A 19,105-nucleotide genomic window follows, 5' to 3' on the forward strand; every position below is an offset into this window, starting at 1 on the left:
TCAGGAAGCTAAGGTTGTGTCCCCTTGTGTGTGTGTGTGTGTGACACGTGTGGTGTGTGTGTGCACAGGTGCACGTGGTTTTACCGCTGTTTATTTTTCCTCCTTCCATCCTTCCCTTTCAAGGAATTGCTTATTCTCTCACCTCCCTCTCTCACTCCTTTGCTTCTACCCCTGGCTGCTGTTCCAGGTGTGAAAGGACCACACCACCATCACTCTCAACTGTGCTTTAGCTAGGACGAGCTGACTCTGGCCTTGACTTTGGCCTGGCTCACGGGAGCTCCGGGGAACAGGGTGGGGAGTGAGAGGAAGGGGGAGTGACTGTCTCTGGGATAAGAACGTGAATGTGGTTGGACTCTGTCCTGGGGCATGTGCTCATTACTGCATCGAGCTCATGCCTGCCTCAAGCCCAGCCCAGCACACCTCAGATTTCTGGAGTGTCATCTCCTTTTCTCCCCCTCCCCTCTTCCTCACCCAGGAGCTAAGGATGAGGGTACCTTGTGCCTTCGAAAGCAGGTACTTCTATTTATATCTCCCAGAAGGTCCAACCCACACTTTCCTGTCAATTAAGGCTGCTCCGGAGACTGGCACCTCTAAATTAACCCCTGGGCTGCCTGGGCGGCAGGCACAGGGCGAAGGATATGGGTGATGGCCCTCACCTGTCCCAGGCTGTCACCTGAATCCTTGTTTCATCTTAGCTTCCCACCCTAAAGTGTGTGCCTGTTGTGAAGTTCAGCCAAATGCCAGTGGCTTCACGTATGGGGAATCCTATGGTGAATAAGCACAGGGGTGCTACCAGGTCCACCCCGAAATCAAACAGAATGGGATCAGTGTCTAGAAACAACTGTATGATAATAAACCAGCTGGTAATTCCTGGGGACAGGTGTGGAGCAGGGGGGAGTTGCCATTCCCTTGGGCTCCCAGTGAGGAGCTCCCCCGGGAGACACATGTGTGCCCCCCACATGCACCCACACACACACATGCACCCACACACACCAACACAGACACACAGCCACCCCAGAGGGCCACCTCCCAGCCGCATGGGACGCAGTCTACGCCTAGCCTGTGGGTGGACACCTATTCCTGTCCCCGTACTCCTCTCCTCAGAGTCTTCCCAGAGACAGAGGCAGCAGGGGCAGCAGGGGCAGCCATGTTTGGTGGCAGGGGTCTCCAGGACCTGGCTCCTCCTTTCCTCTCTCCAGTTCTAGGAGAGCTCAGATCACTCCCCGATGCTAGCTTGGGGGGAGGCAGTGAGTGACACTGGGAGAACAATGAAGCCGAGTGGACCAAGGATGGGCGTGCACCTGGGTCTCCAAGCCCAGATGCTGGAGAAGGGCAGGGTTTGAGGGACAGGCTGAGACAGCACCTGAGAAACACCCACGGTCCCATGTAATCCACCCCAAGACAAGCATTTACACACCCACACACAGGCAGGCGCACACGCACGCACACAGATGCACTGGGTATGCCCACCCACACCTGCCACACACGGCTGCACACGCCTCCTCAGACATCCTCGTCCCACACACTCACCTACGCACTCAGGTACCCTCCGCCACTTTCCACGTTCTAAGAATGTCCCACAGTTGTCCCTCCACAAGCTGTCACCTCCACACAGACCCACGCATGTTCACGTCCACAGGCTCTCACACATACACACACGTAGGCACACACGCCTTCCCACAAGCCATATTTGGGGAAGAAAGGAGGCCACAGTCACCAACATGCATGCGTGCCGCCTCCACAGAGGCACGCTACCCCTCCGCCTGCTTGCACACACGTGTGCATTCGCACACACGTCAACCTCTGCAACACGACAACCTCAACCTCTGCCCTCTGAGAGAGCCGTGCTCTCTCACGGCTTCTCCAGCCTCAAAGCCACAGACTTTGAAAACGTGTTTGTCTCCGCCAGGCTCTGCCAGCCCTGATCCTTCACATGCCAACAGGTTTGTGCACCTACGCACGCGGGCCTGCCCACGGACAGAGGCTTCTGCCCGCTCTCCCCACCTCCATCCCCCTTCTGCTCTGGAGTTGCACCTCCCCACGTAGAAACCCTCTGGTCGCATGCAGTCAGCCCCCCAACAAAATGCACTCCCACACGCGTGACAAGTGAGATGTCCACCCCATAAATATACTGCCTCACACCAACCCCCGCCCACACAGCCCCCAGGCTGCTCAGATAACTGATCCCCCCCCCACGGACCTCACATGTACATGTATGTTCCCAGACCCGCCACACGTGAGCATAAGTGCAGGCAGACAGAACTATGTACGCAAGCCAGCCTCCACTTCCCCGGCAAGCAGGCACGCGTGCTGAACACACCGATACCCCCGGCCCATGCCCATTCCGAACAGCCACCACACGCCAGAGGGAACGCATCCCCCCACCCCGCTGTCCCCGTTGGCATCGCTGACTGCAGCAGAATGGTCATGGGGTGACTGTGGTGCCCCAGGGACTGGATCCAGCTGTGAACCCCTTTGCCAAGGGCCTGGGGGAAAGGGGACAAGGTCGTCAGCCCCGGCTATCCAGGTGGGCACCTCGGGCAGTGGCAGGACCCTGGCGCCCCCAGCTCCTAGGCCCTGGCCACCCGAGTCCCTCTCGGGATTGACAGCAGGATCAATCCTCTGGGGAGGAAGGACGCTCACCTGGCTCCACCGGGCTCTGCAGAGGAAGATCTGGAAGGGAGGGAGGGGAGAGACCTCTGCGTGGACAGTCTCCCCAGGCTGAGGGGCAGCAGCCGGACGCCTGGGTCAAAGGCAGCAGCGCTCTCTCGCTCCCCTGGCTCCTCTCTCAGCTGCCAAGGAGGCTTCTTCCATGCCCCGCAGGCAGCTCCTCCCTGGCTCTGCAGCACAACGCTGCTGCCCCCCGAGAGGCGATGTTCCCAGCCGAGCGCCAGGAGAGAAACAAGAGCGAAATCAAAGCGGCGGCGTGGAGGAGAGAGAGGCAGAGAAGGCGAGAAAGAACGAAAGAGCCAGACCGAATCTGGCTCCACCAATGGGATCAGTGGCTGCCCAGCGTCAGGTGACAATAAGCAAGCTTGGTCCCTGCTCGCCTGGGCTGGTGGGAGGGGGAAAGGGCAGAGGGTCTCCCAGGGAGCTACAACGATGTCCTTGGAGACAGTGGCAGTGATCACCTTTCCCCCATTCTTCCAGGGCAAGCTGCCCTCAGAAGAAGTCCCTCCAGCACACCCCTGCTTGGAAATCTCTCACTTGAAGGCAGCCCCTAAACTTCAGGATGCTGGGAGAGGGGTGGGGCTTAGCCTAAGGGCTCAGGAGCTCCAGAGCAAGGATTCTGATTGGCAGATGGAGAGGGGGGCTGTGAAGGGGAAGGGTTCACATGGGGTATGTGAGCTGCAGGCGGGCAGGAGGGGGGTTCTGTCTACAGTCTGGATTCTCTCCTCAGGGCCTTTTGCTGATCTGTGGCTCCATTTTCTTACCAACTCTGTCAAGAGATATCAGACCTGCAGCTCCAGGGCCCCCTGATCGTCAAGGGAGAATGTCTGGCTACTTAAGTTCCCCAGGGGGAAAAGAAAACAAGAGAAAGAAGTTGTGGGGCAGTGAAGGAAGAGCAGAGGCAAGAAAGTGGGGGTGGGAGGGACACACAGAGCTTGGAGTGTTCTCATCCCAGCCAACCACCTGGGCTCAGAGGAGCCAAGCCCTGAATACCTTGACCAGAGAGATTACTATCTGCTGTCTTATCAACAGGAAGCTTTTCTGCCACCCAGAAATGAGGACCCTGAGGATGCCACCATGAATAACACTCAAGGAAATCTGAGTCAAGCAAACAACAGTGACAAAGAGTATGTACAGTGTGGAAAAGCACAGGCTTTGCAGTCAGACAGATACGGTCAAAATTCTTGCTCTGTCACTTTCTTGCTGGGTGACCTTGGACAAGTTACTCAACCTCTCAGAGCTTCAGTTTCTCCATCCGTCAAGTGGGATAATAACACAGGTTTGTTGTCATCACTGAATGAGAAATCAGGTCATAAATCTCAAAGCTCTGGCTGATCCACCAGATGTGCCCAGTCACGCATCACAGCTGTTATCATCACCATCATTATTGACCGTGCCTGCCTGCAAAGAGCCCACTGTCTTTTAGGGGAGAAAAGATGGACATTTAGAGACCCAGTTAGAGAACAAGGCGTATACAGCTAAATTGAGGGTACAGATGTGGATGCACAAAAGGAGGGAGGACCAGCTCCAGAGAGCTGGTTGAGCACAGCCGAGAGGAGAAGGTGGAAGCAGCAGCGTGGTGGAAGGTGGGGAGGTCCTGGTGCAGACACAGCAGGCAGGCCCTGGGTGAGGGCCTCAGAGAGCCGTAGGAGGCCTGAGCTGAGTGTAGGGACACTCCCTGAGAGGGACTCAGAGGCTGCAGACCTCGGCAGCAAAGGTTAGAGGAGGTGACAGTGGACAGAAAGTGAACAGTTCACAGAAAGCAAAGACAGCAGAAGCCAATCCTACCCTAAATGGGCATGGAGAACCCGGGCAAGTTTGGTCAGATCCTGAACCTCACAATGCGGTGTGGGGTGTTACACCGAGGCAGGATTAAGCCCTCCCTTGGCCAAACATGAGTAGGTCCCGCTCCTCACACACCTACACTGAGAAGTTGAAACTCTGAAGAGATGCACCGTGTCATCTCATGGTCATGGCCAGCATCAGACACCTGGACCGACACCTGGCCCTACAACCCACCTGAGGACAGCAACTCAGTTTCCCCATCTGTAAAGGAAGACGAGTCTCAGCACACCCCCGCCTCCCACCTTCACAGGATGGCACGCAGAGACCGCACGAGATCATGTGTCCCAAGCAGAGAACAGTCGCTATCTGAATGCACTTTCGTGGAGCTGGGCGCTAGTGTCAAGTGAAGACACAAACCGTCTCAGAGCTCCTGCCTCCTCTTGCCTCAGAGGACTTCTCTGCAGATCACATGAGAAAACACATGGTAAGAAGAAAGCATGACGAGCCAAATATAACTAACTCCGGATGAAACCAAACAACTGCCAAGATGCACTTCGGCTGCATTTTTTTTTAAAATAACTTTTTATTACACAAGCCATACATGATCATTGTAGAAAGACGAGAAGAATTAATTCTAAAATTTGAGAGAATTAAAATTGCTGGTTTCCTCACCATTCAGAAATAGGCATATATGATATATACTTTATTAGCAAAAATAGAAAGTATAAATACTGTTTTATAACCTGCTTCTTTCACTTACCAATACTTTTTCTGTTCATTACATAGTCTTTCTACAGTTGTTTTTTTGTTCTTTTGTTTTTTTTGGTCACACCTCTCTTAGTTCCCTGACCAGGGATTGAACCTGGGCCTATGGTAGTGAAAGCACCAAGTCCTAACCACTGGACCACCAGGGAATTCCCTACAGTATTGTTTTAAATTTAAATACGTTCTATTTCTTTGGAGCCAATTCCCATCTCCTCTGATTAACTTAGTTTACTTTTTCTCCATTCTAAACAACACTGCCAGGGACATTCTTGCAGCAAAATCTCTTCCCACGCTTTAATTATTTTTTCCAGTAAAATATTAAGAGGTATAATAAATATAAAGGGACCTTATTTGGATACTGATTATATTAAGAGGTATAATAAATATAAAGGGACCTTATCTGGATACTGATTTCACAGCAGTTAAAATTTGAATACTAACTGGATCTTTGATAATATTTAGGAATTATTAGTTCTGATAATGTTTTAGGGTTATTCTTTTAAGAGAATATCCTTCAGCGATACACATTCTAATATTTATGGATGAATAACATCATATCTGTGATTTGTTTCAAGATAATCTCGGGGGAACATGGGGTGTGTATATGAAAGATCAGCATGGGTGGATAATTATTGAAGCCGGGCACTTTGAGATTCAATAAGCTATTGTCTCCACTTTTGTGCATGCTTGGAAGTTTCCATGTTAAATATTATATCTAAGCTATGATTACAATTATAACAAAAGCGTCTATTAAGCACCAAGACACGGTGCTAGGCATGCGATTCTCACAACGACCTTGAGGGGTGGATCTATCAACCCCATTTTCAAAGGCGGATAGTGGGAAATGAGACTCGATCCATAAGAAGTCAAGCTAGAGTCAAATCAGGTCTGAGTACAAAGGCTGGGTTCTTCGTGGTAGAAGGGCACAGAGCAAATATAGAGTCTGAGGTAAGAGAGAATGAGTCTGTAAGTGAAAAAAATCTACAGTCTTAACATTGCTCATGCACTTTTTAGACTCAAAATGTTTACGTCTGTTTCCCCATGGTTGAACTAAGTGTGGAGGTCTCAGGGGCCAATGAATGCAGACACATCCAGACAGCCCATAAAAACCACCTTGTTGGGTTTCCCTGGTGGCGCAGTGGTTGAGAATCTGCCTGCCAATGCAGGAGACACGCGTTCGAGCCCTGGTCTGGGAAGATCCCACATGCCGCGGAGCAACTGGGCCTGTGAGCCACAACTCCTGAGCCTGCGTGTCTGGAGCCTGTGCTCCGCAACAAGAGAGGCCACGACAGTGAGAGGCCCGCACACCGCAATGAAGGGTGGCCCCCGCTCGCCTCAACTAGAGAAAGCCCTCGCACAGAAATGAAGACCCAACACAGCCAAAAATAAAAATAAATTAATTAATTAAAGTAACTTGAAAAAAAAATTAAAAAAAAAAACACCACCTTGTTCATTTACAAGTGTCAACAATGACAGGAGTGGGCAGTGACTGTTTATGAGAACTGAGTGGATTTCTCAGTGCTTATTTTCGTTACCTGTTCAAAATTATGTTTAGACCTCCTACAACCCTCACCAGTCACCTATTTCGAATTTACTAAAAAACATTAATTCTAAAATCTGGACACATTCCTGAGTATTCATTCAACTAAAGAATACAATATGTTTTTTAGCTTTTTTAAACTTAAATATGTAACAACTTTAAGACATGGAAAAATACCGAATTATATTTAAGGACTCTGAAAAGCTATTAGAAGAGACGCTAATGAAACGTTGGAGGGGCAGAAGAAATTTCAAGGGAAGATCAAGAACAATGAAGAAAGAATCACAAGTGAAATGAGAAGGGGAAGGACTAATCAGATAGAATGAAGGTACTGGAATAGTCACTAAACTATACCTGAAGTGGACCATCATAACGTAGGAACTATGGAATACCCCTGGGCACAGCATGGCAAGACACCTGGGACAACACATACTGAATACGTGAACTCCTGCCAGCCTGGAAAGGTTTCCCTCCACACTTACTCTATTTAGAGAGTTGCATAGGAAAGAACCTATAGAGAAGACATAGGAAAATGCAAGGCAAAGATGGCTTTTACATCAATGGTGCCAAAGTTAAATTACGGATACAATCCACCTAGAAACAATCCACCCTTATTTTTCTTTTCTTTTTTTTTTCAAGATTTTTTTGTTTTTTGGATGTGGACCATTTTTAAAGTCTTTATTGAATTTGTTACAATATTGCTTCTGTTTTGGTTTTTTGACTGCAAGGCATGTGGGTTCTTACCTCCACAACCAGGGATTGAACCCGCACCCCCGGCATTGGAAGGCGAAGTCTTAACCACTGGACCGCCAGGGAGGTCCCAACCCTTGTTTTTCTAATGCACATCCAGATGGGCTACTTGGTCTCACCACAAACTAGAATCCATTCATTCATTCAACAAAAATGTATTGGGTGCTTCCCTACATATCAGGTGATGTTTTAGGCAATGAGGATATGTAGCGGGAGGAGGGGGAAAAAAAATCCCTGTTCTTAGGGATTTACTTTCTGGTAAGGGGAAGACAGACAGTAAACAAACTCTCTATTAGGTGGTGATAAGTGCTATGGAGAAAAATAAGTCAGTACATAGGGATAGGGAATGTCATGGGGGAATGGGAAGTTACAATTTTAAACAAGGCCATCAGAGAAGGCCTGAAAAAGGTGACTTTGGGCTAAAAAGCCAGAAGGGAGGGAGGGAGCCATACAGAATTACGTGGGGGAAGAGCATTCCCGTTAGCAAGAGCAGAGGTCCTGAAGCACAGGCCCTGAAGCGGAAGCATGCCAGGTTGTTCCAGATACAGCAAGGGAACCAGTGTGGAGGAAGAAGAGGGAGCAAGCGGAGGGTGGTAGGAGTTGAGGACAGGGAGGTGGTAGGTGGAGGGACAGATTATGCAGGGCTGTGTAGGCCGGTCTAAAACCTCTGGTTTGTACTGAGAAATGGGAAGCCACTGGGCAGTTTAGAGCAGAGACTGACCTGATGTGAAATATGTTAATTATGCTCTGTTGAGACATGGCTGAGGGCGTCCAGGTGGAAACAGGGATGCCTGTTAGGAGGCTATTACAATAATCACAGCCTCCTCATTAGAGGTGGCCTGGACCAAGGTGGGATGTCAGTGAAGGTGGTGAGAAGTGGTATATATCTGGAAGAGCTGATGTGTTAGAGGTATCGCATGAGAAAAAGAGAAGAGTCAAGAATAACCCCAAGATTTTGGACTTGAACTCCTAGGAGGGATGGAGTTGCCAGGTACTGAGACTGGGAACACTCTGGAGTAGTTTGAGGAGGAAGATGAAGAGTTTGGATGTGGATATAGGTTGGAGATGCCTGGCAGACATCCAAGTGGAGGTGTGGGATAGGCAGAGATACATATCTGGAGTTCAGAGAGGTCCAGATTGAGATAAGCATTGAGGAGTTGTCAGCATACAGCACATAGTTCAAAGCTGAGAAACTGGACCATTGCAAAGGGAGCAAGTATAGAGAAAAAAGGGAAGAGTTCTGAGAACTGAATCCTACAGCTCTCCAGTGTTTCGAGGTCAAGGAGATGAGGAGGCACCAGCAAATAAATGGCTGCAAAATGATGCAAACGAATTAGGATAAATTATTCATAGAGAACGTGTAATAGCTTGAACTTGGATAACATTTTCAGACCACATATTCCTTTAATTCTACTGATGTGTATTCGAAGTGTTCTTTATTCATTTAGCATTTCCAATGCCATCAAGAATTCACAGGAACAGGCTTTCGAAAGAATCAGTTTATACCTTCTGAAATCTGCATTTAGACTCCAAAAAACTGTTCTTAAAGACTTTGATTATTAGTTTCATTAAGTTATCAGACAAAAATGAGATTATTGTCTTTACTATGAAATGTGTAAAAATAAAATGCAATGTTATTTATTTTTTAAAGAGACTCCTCTTTTTTTTTTTTAATTTTATTTATTTATTTATTTATTGGCTGTGTTGGGTCTTCGTTTCTGTGCGAGGGCTTTCTTCTAGTTGTGGCAAGCGGGGCCACTCTTCATCGCGGTGCGCGGGCCTCTCACTATCGCGGCCTCTCTTGTTGCAGAGCACAGGCTCCAGACGCGCAGGCTCAGTAGTTGTGGCACACGGGCTTAGTTGCTCCGCGGCATGTGGGATCTTCCCAGACCAGGGCTCAAACCCGTGTCCCCTGCATTGGCAGGCAGATTCTCAACCACTGCGCCACCAGGGAAGCCCCAAATGCAATGTTATTAATAACAAATTAAGGTCTGCTAGAATCACAGATATGATTGCCCATGGTTTGGCTAGTAATGATTTACAACTTTCTTTTGAGGCTAGATAAGAGAATGAACACTCGTCCAGAGAAAATGAAGAGGGAGGTGCTGGAGCAAATAAGGAAAGCAGGATGGTGCCGAAAGTATATCAGCCTGATTAGAGGGAAAATTGGAGAGTACTCTTAATGGGAAATTATAATAATTGTTGTTAGGAAGTAAACCCCAAAATGTTAAAGGTAGAAGGCTTAAGTATTCTTTCCTCTTGTCCTTTCAGCCTGAAAAGTGCTGCGGAAATCCAAGAAGTACTGCAGTAAGGAAACTGGTTAAGTAAAGTATGATGCAAGACAACAATTTGGAATAATATTTAGCCATTAAAACCCATAATTTAGGGCTTCCCTGGTGGCACAGTGGTTAAGGATCCGCCTGCCAATGCAGGGGACATGGGTTCAAGCCCTGGTCCAGTAAGATCCCGCATGCCGCGGAGCAACTAAGCCTGTGCGCCACAACTACTGAGCCTGTGCTCTAGAACCTGGGAGCCACAACTACTGAAGCCTGCGTGCCTAAGGCCCATGCTCCGCAACAAGAGAAGACACCGCAATGAGAAGCCTGTGTGCCTCAACGAAGAGTAGCCTCCACTTGCAATTAGAGAAAGCCCGCGCACAGCAACAAAGACCCAACACAGCCAAAAATAAATAAATTAAAAAACCATAATTTAGAATATTTAATAACTTAGAAATGTTTATAGTATATTAAGAGAAAAAAGCAGATTATAGAACCATATATAAAATGTTTCAATTTTTAATTTTGATATAATTTTTAAAGGTTACTTTCCATTTACAATTATTACAAAATATTAGCTACATTCCCCGTGCTGTACAATACATCCTTGAGCCTATCTTACACCCAATAGTTTGTACCTTCCACTGCCACACCCCTATATTGTCCCTCCCCCACCCCCACTGGTAACCATTAGTTTGTTCTTTATATATGTGAATCTGCTCCTTTTTTGTTATATTCACTAGCTTGTTGTATTTTTTAGATTCCACATATAAGTGATATCACACAGTATTTGTCTTTCTCTGTCTGACTTATTTCACTTAGCACAATGCCCTCCAAGTCCACCCATGTTGCTGCAAAAGGCAAATTTTCGTTCTTCTTTATGGCTGAGTAGTATTCCATTGTATATATATACCACATCTTCTTTATCCATTCATCTCTTGATGGACACTTAGTTTGTTTCCTTGTCTTGGTAATTGTAAATAATGCTGCTATGAACATTGGGGTGCACCTATCTTTTCAGTAAGTGTTTTTTTTTCAGATATATACCCAGGAGTGGAATTGCTGGGTCATCTGGTAGTTCTATTTTTAGTTTTTTAAGAAACCTCCATACTGTTTTCCACAGTGGCTGCGACAATTTACATTCCCAAGAACAGTGTACAAAGGTTCCCTTTTCTCCACATCCTCGCCAACATTTGTTATTTGTAGACTTTGATAATAGCCATTCTGACAGGTGTGAGGTGATATCTCATTGTGGTTTTGATTTGCATCTCTCATAATTAGTAGTTTTGAGCATCTTTTCATGTGCCTGTTGGCCATCTGCATTTCTTCTTTGGAAAAATGTCTATTCAGTTCTTCTGTCCATTTTTTAATCGGGTTGTTTGCTTTTTTTTGATGTTGAGTTGTTATACTTCATTTATAGTTATTATACTCCATTTACAGTTATTATAAAATATTGGCTGTATTCCCATTGTTGTACAAGATATCCTTGTAGCTTATTTTACACCTAATAGTTTGTACCTACTATTGTACCCCTACTCCCAGATTGACCATTCCCTACTTCCCTCTTCCCACTGGTAACCACTAGTTTGTTCTCTATATATGTGAATCTTCTTCTTTTTTGTTACATTCACTAGTTTGTTGTGTTTTTTAGATTCCACATATAAGTGATATCATACGGTATTTATCTTTCTCTTACTTATTTCACTTAGCAATAATGCCCTCCAAGTCCGTCCATGTTGCTGCAAATGGCAAATTTTCATTCTTTTTTATGGATGAGTAGTATTCCATTATGTGTATGTGTCTCTCTCTCTCTCTCTCTCTCTCTCTCTCTCTCTATATATATATATATATAGATGCTTTTTAAAAATTTCCAAATTTTCTACAATGAATAAGTACCTTTGTAAAAAACAAAATAAAACAAAAACCTAGGAGCTGCTAGAAAGCTGCTGGACCTCAAAGCCCAGAGAATGAAATCAAAGCAGTTTTATCTAGTGCCCCAGTCAGAAGCTAAGAGCTGCTATGCGTAGCTCTGTAAGGGACAGGAAGAGTTTTCCTTTGTTTAGGTTTAGTTATATAAAACCAATATGGAGAAAAGAAGTTGAAAAAAGTCTGGTTTAGAAACCAACACAACAAAATATTAATATATTATTAAATTGACAAAAATTAAAAAAAATTTAAGAGCCAATACTCAAAAGAATGTGGCAAAATGTTATATATATTCTTATATATGACATACATTTATGTATACATTTTCTTACTGGTGATGCATATCAGCACAACCCTTTTTGAAAGCAATTCAGCAAAATGGATGAACAACCATAAAATGTGCATGTTCAAAATGGTACAGCCAGGCTTCCCTGGTGGCGCAGTGGTTGAGAGTCTGCCTGCCGATGCAGGGGACACGGGTTCGAGCCCTGGTCTGGGAAGATCCCACATGCCGCGGAGCAACTGGGCCCGTGAGCCACAATTACTGAGCCTGCGCGTCTGGAGCCTGTGCTCTGCAACAAGAGAGGCCGCGATAGTGAGAGGCCCGCGCACCGCGATGAAGAGTGGCCCCGCTTGCCACAACTAGAAGAAAGCCCTCGCACAGAAACGAAGACCCAACACAGCCATAAATAAATAAATTAATTAAAAAAAAAAAATGGTACAGCCACTGTGGAAACAGTTTGGCAGTTTCTGATAAAATTAAGCATACAACTATCATTCAACCCAACAATTGCACTTGTGGGCATTTATCCCAGAGAAAGAAAAACTTACACAAAAACCTGTACATGTGTGTTCATAGCAGCTTTATTTGTGATAGCCCCAAACTGAAAACAACCCAGATGTTCTTCAAAGGATGAATAGTTAAACAAACCATGGATATTCAGCAATAAAAAGGAATTATACGTGCATGATACATGCAGCAACTTGGATAATCTCCAGGGAATTATGCTGAGTGAACAAAGCAATCCCAAGAAGTCACATATTGTATTATTCCATCTTTGAATGATTTCCACTCTGGAAATAACAAAACTATAAGATAGAGAACAGATTAGCAGCTGCCAGGGATGTGTGGGAGGGAGGGAAGTGTGGCTGTAAAAGGGCACTAGAGGATCCTTGTGGTAATGGAAATGTCTTGTATTTTGCCTATCAATGTAGATATTCTGGTTGTGATAGTGTACTATAGTTTTACAATATGATACTATTGGGGAACCTGAGTAAAAGGTACTTGGGATCTCCGCATTGTTTCTTACAACTGCACGTGTATCTACTATTATCTCAAAATTAAAAAATTTTACTTAAAAAAATAAAGTATGTCTTCTTTTGGCCAGTTATCAGAAGTCTGGAAATTTGTTCTAGGAATATAATCCAGAAGAAGAAAAAACTTTAAAGGCACCAGATGTTCACTACAGTGGTATTTACAATAGGGAAAACAAACAATTTAAGTGTCCAAACAGGAACACAGACAAACTGTGACATAGCCACCCAAGAATTATGCAGTCGTTTGATGCATCAACAAAGCAACGTTATTTGAAAACGGAGGATTCAAAATTGTGGTACAATATGAAATCTCTGTGAGGGGGATTGTAATATATTACAGAAGTTTTAATAGTTATTCTATGTGAAATTCAAACAAATGTTTTCCTTCCCTCAAGCTATCTGTAATTACATGGTTTTTACATGGTTTGGGGGTGGGGAACGACAGTAAAGGACATTTTTTTATGTTAAATTACAAATGTCGAAGTCACGATAAAAGTTCTTTAAATCTGTCCCTCAGAACCAACAGAACAAACTTCGTTTTTCAGGTTCCAGGGTGGGAACAAGAGTGCATACAAGGGCCCACAGTCACGGGAGGGCAGGTGCCATTAGGCACCCGATTCATCCGCTGCAGCTGCTCCAGCGCTATGCCCACAGCCCAACCCCAGGATCCCACCAGGATACCGGGGAAGGGACCCCCGAACAAGGGCGAGGATGCAGCCCGGAGGTGCAGTGACCACTCCAAGGTCACCAGCGAGCTGGCAGTCGAGGCTCGGCCCGGCCCAGCCCAGAGCTCCCTGACTCTGAGTCGGGGTCTCGCTCTCTCCCCCGCGTCCCCCGCCCCAACCCAAGCTTCGACCCCAAGGCTCCGCAGCGGCGAACTCCCACGTTGCGTCCAGGCGGCCACCCAGCCCCCAGACCCTGAGCTGGCGCCCCCACCTCACGCCGCCAGCCAAGACCCCCCGAGCGCTGCAGCGTGGCGTGACCTAGACCATTCCCCGCTTCCTTTTTCGCCCTCTCAACCCAGCTTTTCCCGACTCCGGGAAGAACCGGGAAGAGAAGGCGGAGGGGAGCTAGGCGCCGCCGGATAAATACTGTGGCTCGGCCCCGCCCACCGACCTCACTTCCGCCCCGCGACAAGATGGCGGCGCCCGCGCCGTGCCACGCAGACTTCCGCCCGGCGCCGAGGTCTGGGGTCGACCGCGGGTCGCCTCGGAGGTGAAATCGGGACGTGTGTGGTGCGGAGCTGCAGCCTGGGTGCGCTGGGGTGCGTCGTTGCCTCATGCCTGGTCGGGAGCCTGGGGAGACGGCGAGCCAAGGGGTCTGGCCGCGGTGGTCCGGGGAGTCTCGCCACGTGGGAGGGGGAGGAGCTGAGACGCTGCGCGAGGGACGCGCTGACGGGGGGGGTGGGAGGCCACGTGGGGGGGGTGGGAGGCCACGTGGGGGGGGTGGGAGGCCACGTGGGTGGGGTTCCGCCCAGGGTCCGCGTGTCCTCCCCCTCGAGTGACTTCGTTACCGCTTTCCTCCTTCTCTCCCAGGCACCATGTCAGAAGGAAACGCCGCGGGCGAGCCCAGTGCTCCAGGAGGGCCCCGACCCCTCCTTTCTGGGGCGCGGGGGCTTATCGGGCGGAGGCCGGCGCCTTCCCTCACCCCGGGCCGCCTTCCCTCCATCCGCTCCAGGGATCTCACCCTCGGGGGAGTCAAGAAGGTACCCGAGGGCACCTTTCTAAAGAAACCCAACTACCCTGAATTCCAGGCACCTGGGGGTTTGACTGCTGTTCCTGTAGGGCCTAGCGTGGTGTTGGGCCTCACGAATCTTGTCCTCAGACTTACGCCTACAATTTCTGGGGAGCCTACCCTACCTTCAAATCAAGATACTGGGTACAAAATGTTGACATGGCTCTCAGAGATGACTGAAGAGCAGAGAATCCTAATTAGCTCAAAAGCAACTTTAGCAGTGTTTATTTCGTTTTTGTGTGTGTCTTGGATACCTTTAACAAACCCATGAAAGCCACACAGACATAAACTTTGCCTTCAATTTAAGAGAGTTCTGAATTTGACCTGGATCCCAGTGTGCAAACTTCTGATCCAAAGTATTACGATTCTTAGGCATGGTATTAGAGGCTCTGAGTCCTTTCCTATTATGTTTATGACTGTAGATGTAAAGGGTAGCCCTTAAAGAAGATGGGGAGGATGACAGCATAAAGCAGCCAGTTTTTGAAGACCAGAGTTTACCTTTGGAAATTATGGTGGCAGTCTAACCCGATCCTCTGTTTGTGAGTGCTGGCAGATCTGTCTTCCCTACTTGAGCCTTGCTGCTAGAGCTCTTTCCCTATGATACTGTCTGGTCTCTATAGCAGTTTGAAGACAAGGGGTGAGGTTAGGTAAATTGCTTTGCTATTAGAAGTCCTGAGGGCTCTCCTTTCAGGGGGCAGAAGCTGAGGCTGCTATTTAAATGTTTTTTGATGCCCCTTTTCTTCTATGTGTAACTCCACTGTCACCATGACATGACATTCCTCCTTTTCAAACACATGTCCCTTTCTGTAAATCTTTGACAACAGTGTGGAATGTGCAGAAGAGAGCCATGTTGGTCTTTGTCCACAGAAGATGCCCCTTTGGAAGTTTTTATTTTCCTCTGTACTTTGGGATCAGAATTTACCAAATCAGTGACTCCTGTATTTTACTTTCAGAAAACCTTCACCCCAAATATCATCAGTCGGAAGGTCAAGGAAGAGTAAGTAGCTAGGCCTTCTGAATACTTGCCCCTTATTTACTTGTTCTGAATTTGGGCCTTTGGGGAAATAACTAAGTATGTGGCTCAGAAATTTAAATTTGTAGATCTAGTTCTTTTCGGTAGTGATTTTCAACCCTGGCTCCCAGGTGATTCTAGTGTGCAAGCTTTGAAAAAATACCGATGCCTGGGAGTCCATCCCTAAAATAGTGGTTTAACTTGTTTGCAATGAAACAGAGTGATTATCTTTTATAGCCAGAGTTGAGAGCCAATAGTTTGGGCAAAGATGTATCAGGTTTTCCCTTAAGTTCTTTTGCAACGCAGCTTTCCTACTTTCAGTGAATACCAAAAAATCCACATTTTGGGGCAGTCTCTATAATTCAACTTTTGACTTATAGTTCTAACATACACTCTCAAACAAAAAGGTAAAGTACAGTAAACTGAAAGGACTCTTCTTCAGCAAGGAAGTGAAAAAGGTGCTAGACTTAAGATTGGGTGTTCTGCTTCTCATGATGTAGTTGTTGGCTCATGTGGAGCGGAGTGTATGGGAGAGTAAGACCAGTTCTCGGAGGCGGGGAAAGTGAGTGGTTTTCCTTAATCCAGTGTCTTCTCCAGGCCCAAGGAAGAAGTAACTGTCAAGAAGGAGAAGCGTGATAGGGATAGAGACCGACAGCGAGAGGGCCATGGACGGGGCCGGGGGCGCCCAGAAGTGATCCAGTCCCACTCTATCTTTGAGCAGGGCCCAGCTGAAATGATGAAGAAAAAGGGTACAAAGCTGCCGGGGCTCCGGGAGGAAGGAATTGGTGGATTTCAGTTCAGACTGCTCAAGAGAAGGGCAAGGGCGGTGGCATTCCCCTGCTTGCTCCCAGTTTAGTGTTCCTTGCTGTTGGCCCCTTCCTTACTCCTGGTGAACTCGGTGGTTTCCCACAGGGAACTGGGATAAGACGGTGGATGTGTCGGACATGGGGCCCTCTCACATCATCAACATCAAAAAGGAGAAGAGAGAGACAGATGAAGAAACAAAACAGATTCTGCGTATGCTGGAGAAGGATGATGTAGGTACCAGCTGGCTGGGGGGATGGGGCTTCTTTGTGTGATGAAGAGCGCTTCAGGGGAACCAAGTCGGGGGATGCAGAGCTCTCTGATGTCCCAGAAGCCTGGTGAGCGGCGGGAATCTTCGATTAGAAAAGGACTAAGGTGGACTGCACTCCAGGTATTTGTGTATGCTGGCCCTGCCATGTGACCTCCGACTTTTCTTTGGCAGTTCATCGATGACCCTGGGCTGAGGAATGACACTCGAAATATGCCTGTGCAGCTGCCGCTGGCTCACTCGGGCTGGCTTTTTAAGGAAGAGAATGAAGAACCAGATGTTAAACCTTGGCTGGCTGGCCCCAAGGAAGAGGACATGGAGGTGGATGTGCCTGCTGTGAAAGGTACTCTGCGTCAGTTAACGTCTTGTCTCCTTTTCTCCAGCTGTCCCCCAAGAGGGAGTTTCCCAGACTGCTGCTGCTAAGCCGGTCCTCTCCCACTCCACAGGACCTGAGCATGCTCAGCGGGTTCATGCTGACGGGGATCGGTGGGCCCAGCCTGCGATACTCCTTTTTAAATAAGTCCCACAGCTCCTGGATCCCTCTTTCAAATCAGAGTTTCCTTCCAGCTTCCTGGCTGAGTGACAGTGGAGCAGACCAGGCGAAGGGATGGGTGCAGTGAGATGGCATAGGGGCTGGCCACTGATAGCCCTTCCACTTCTATTATCTCGGGCAGTGAAAGAGGAGCCGCGAGATGAGGAAGAGGAGGCCAAGATGAAGGCTTCTTCCAGAGCATCCAGGAAGACCCTGGGCCTCCCGAAGGACGTATCTGTGGCAGAGCTGCTCAGGGAGCTGAGCCTCACGCAGGAGGAAGAGCTGCTGTTCCTGCAGCTGCCAGACTCACTCCCTGGCCAGCCGCCCACTCAGGACGTCAAGCCTATCAAGACAGAGGTGCAGAGCGAGGACGGACAGATGGTGGTTATAAAGCAGGAGAAAGACCGGGTATGTTCACGATTGAGTTCTGTGAAGATGCAGGGGACCAGGAGGGGAAAGAGCCACCTGTAGGGGGAAACAAAGGTGTGCCGCCCACGCTGAAATGCGAGAATAAAATGCATTTGTTCTTTCTGCCCGTGAGGGCCTTGGGGCTTTGTACTTCAATCCCAGTTGTATGTGTGTTTTTCACAATGAAATATTTTGAATGTGTACAAATGAGAGAACATAAACTCTCATATACCATCACCCAGCTTTATCAGTTACTGATATTTTGTCCATTTATTTATGTTTGCTGTGGTTTTGTTTTGTTTTTTGACCAGTGTCAGGCAGCCCCAGGAAAAGGCCCTGTCTGGGGAGCTAAAGGATGGAGGGAACGGCTCCGTACCCAGTTTCCATCCCCTCATTGTCTTCACAGGAAGCCAGGCTGGCAGAGAATGCTTGTACCCTGGCTGACCTGACAGAGGGTCAGGTCGGCAAGCTGCTCATCCGCAAGTCGGGGAAGGTGCAGCTCCTCCTGGGCAAGGTGACTCTGGACGTGACCATGGGGACCACCTGCTCTTTCCTGCAGGTGAGAGCCTGCTGGGTCGGGACGGAGGCTCTTCAAGACATTGAGGAGTGTTGAGGACTTGGTGCTGAATACGGAGGAAGGGTTCTTGGGATTATCACGTTAAAATCACGGGACTGAGCGAGTGATAGGCTGTGCGGTTTTGGTTCTCATCTCTGTCTCTCTTGATTGGCAGGAGCTGGTGTCCGTGGGCCTTGGAGACAGTAGGACGGGTGACATGACAGTCCTGGGACACGTAAAGCACAAACTTGTATGTTCTCCCAATTTTGAATCCCTGTTGGATCACAAACACCGGTAAAATGAGCAGGTGGAGGACGGTGGGGATCGTGTCCACGGCTGCTGCCTGCTCCAGACGTCGCCTGTTTAGCCCACCCACTCCAGCCATTGTCCCAGTTTTCCCCACATGGCTCCTTCCCGCAGCAGCTGTGAACGGCGCAATGACCTTCCCACAGCATGGAGACTGCACACCCTCGCTGCTGGGGGGGATTGTCCCTGCTATTTATTTTTGTATTTATGGCTTAGCTCTTCAACTGACTGCATCCTCCCCAGGTAGAGCGGGGGCACGGTCTGGGAAAGGACAGGCTCCTTCTCTGGTGACGTCTTTGTTCTCAGGGTAGGAAGTGTACGGACAGCTGCTGTTCCCTCCTTCCCCCCAAGAGGCGGCGCCAGAGAGAGAGCAGGGACTTCTGAATCTGAGACTCAGCCCCAGCTCTGTCCATTACTAGTTGTGTGACTGGACAAACTACCTAATGTTTCTGAGCC

The 19,105-nt window shown here is 48.1% G+C and overlaps 1 protein-coding gene across 1 annotated transcript; it reads left to right on the top strand.

Annotated features, from left to right (window-relative positions):
• The first annotated feature begins 14,162 nt into the window (after positions 1–14,162).
• On the top strand, positions 14,163–18,730 carry POLR3D (RNA polymerase III subunit D). Its single transcript, XM_061199399.1, has 9 exons — positions 14,163–14,293; positions 14,565–14,734; positions 15,717–15,760; positions 16,373–16,524; positions 16,688–16,812; positions 17,022–17,190; positions 17,522–17,787; positions 18,194–18,346; positions 18,519–18,730. Exons 2-9 carry the CDS (start codon positions 14,570–14,572, stop codon positions 18,639–18,641), a joined length of 1,197 nt encoding a protein of 398 aa, XP_061055382.1. The 5' UTR covers positions 14,163–14,293; positions 14,565–14,569; the 3' UTR covers positions 18,642–18,730.
• The last annotated feature ends 375 nt before the right edge of the window (positions 18,731–19,105 follow it).

Source organism: Eubalaena glacialis, chromosome 9 (genome assembly GCF_028564815.1).
Source record: "Eubalaena glacialis isolate mEubGla1 chromosome 9, mEubGla1.1.hap2.+ XY, whole genome shotgun sequence".
NCBI classification, from domain to species: domain Eukaryota; kingdom Metazoa; phylum Chordata; class Mammalia; order Artiodactyla; family Balaenidae; genus Eubalaena; species Eubalaena glacialis.

Bases quoted from the DNA above. Each gene is read 5' to 3' on its own strand.
- POLR3D (XM_061199399.1), top strand. From the start codon at position 14,570: ATGTCAGAAGGAAACGCCGCGGGCGAGCCCAGTGCTCCAGGAGGGCCC. The intron at 16,525-16,687 runs GTACAAAGCTGC...GGTTTCCCACAG, and splicing joins TGAAATGATGAAGAAAAAGG to GGAACTGGGATAAGACGGTG. The intron at 16,813-17,021 runs GTAGGTACCAGC...TTTCTTTGGCAG, and splicing joins GTATGCTGGAGAAGGATGAT to TTCATCGATGACCCTGGGCT.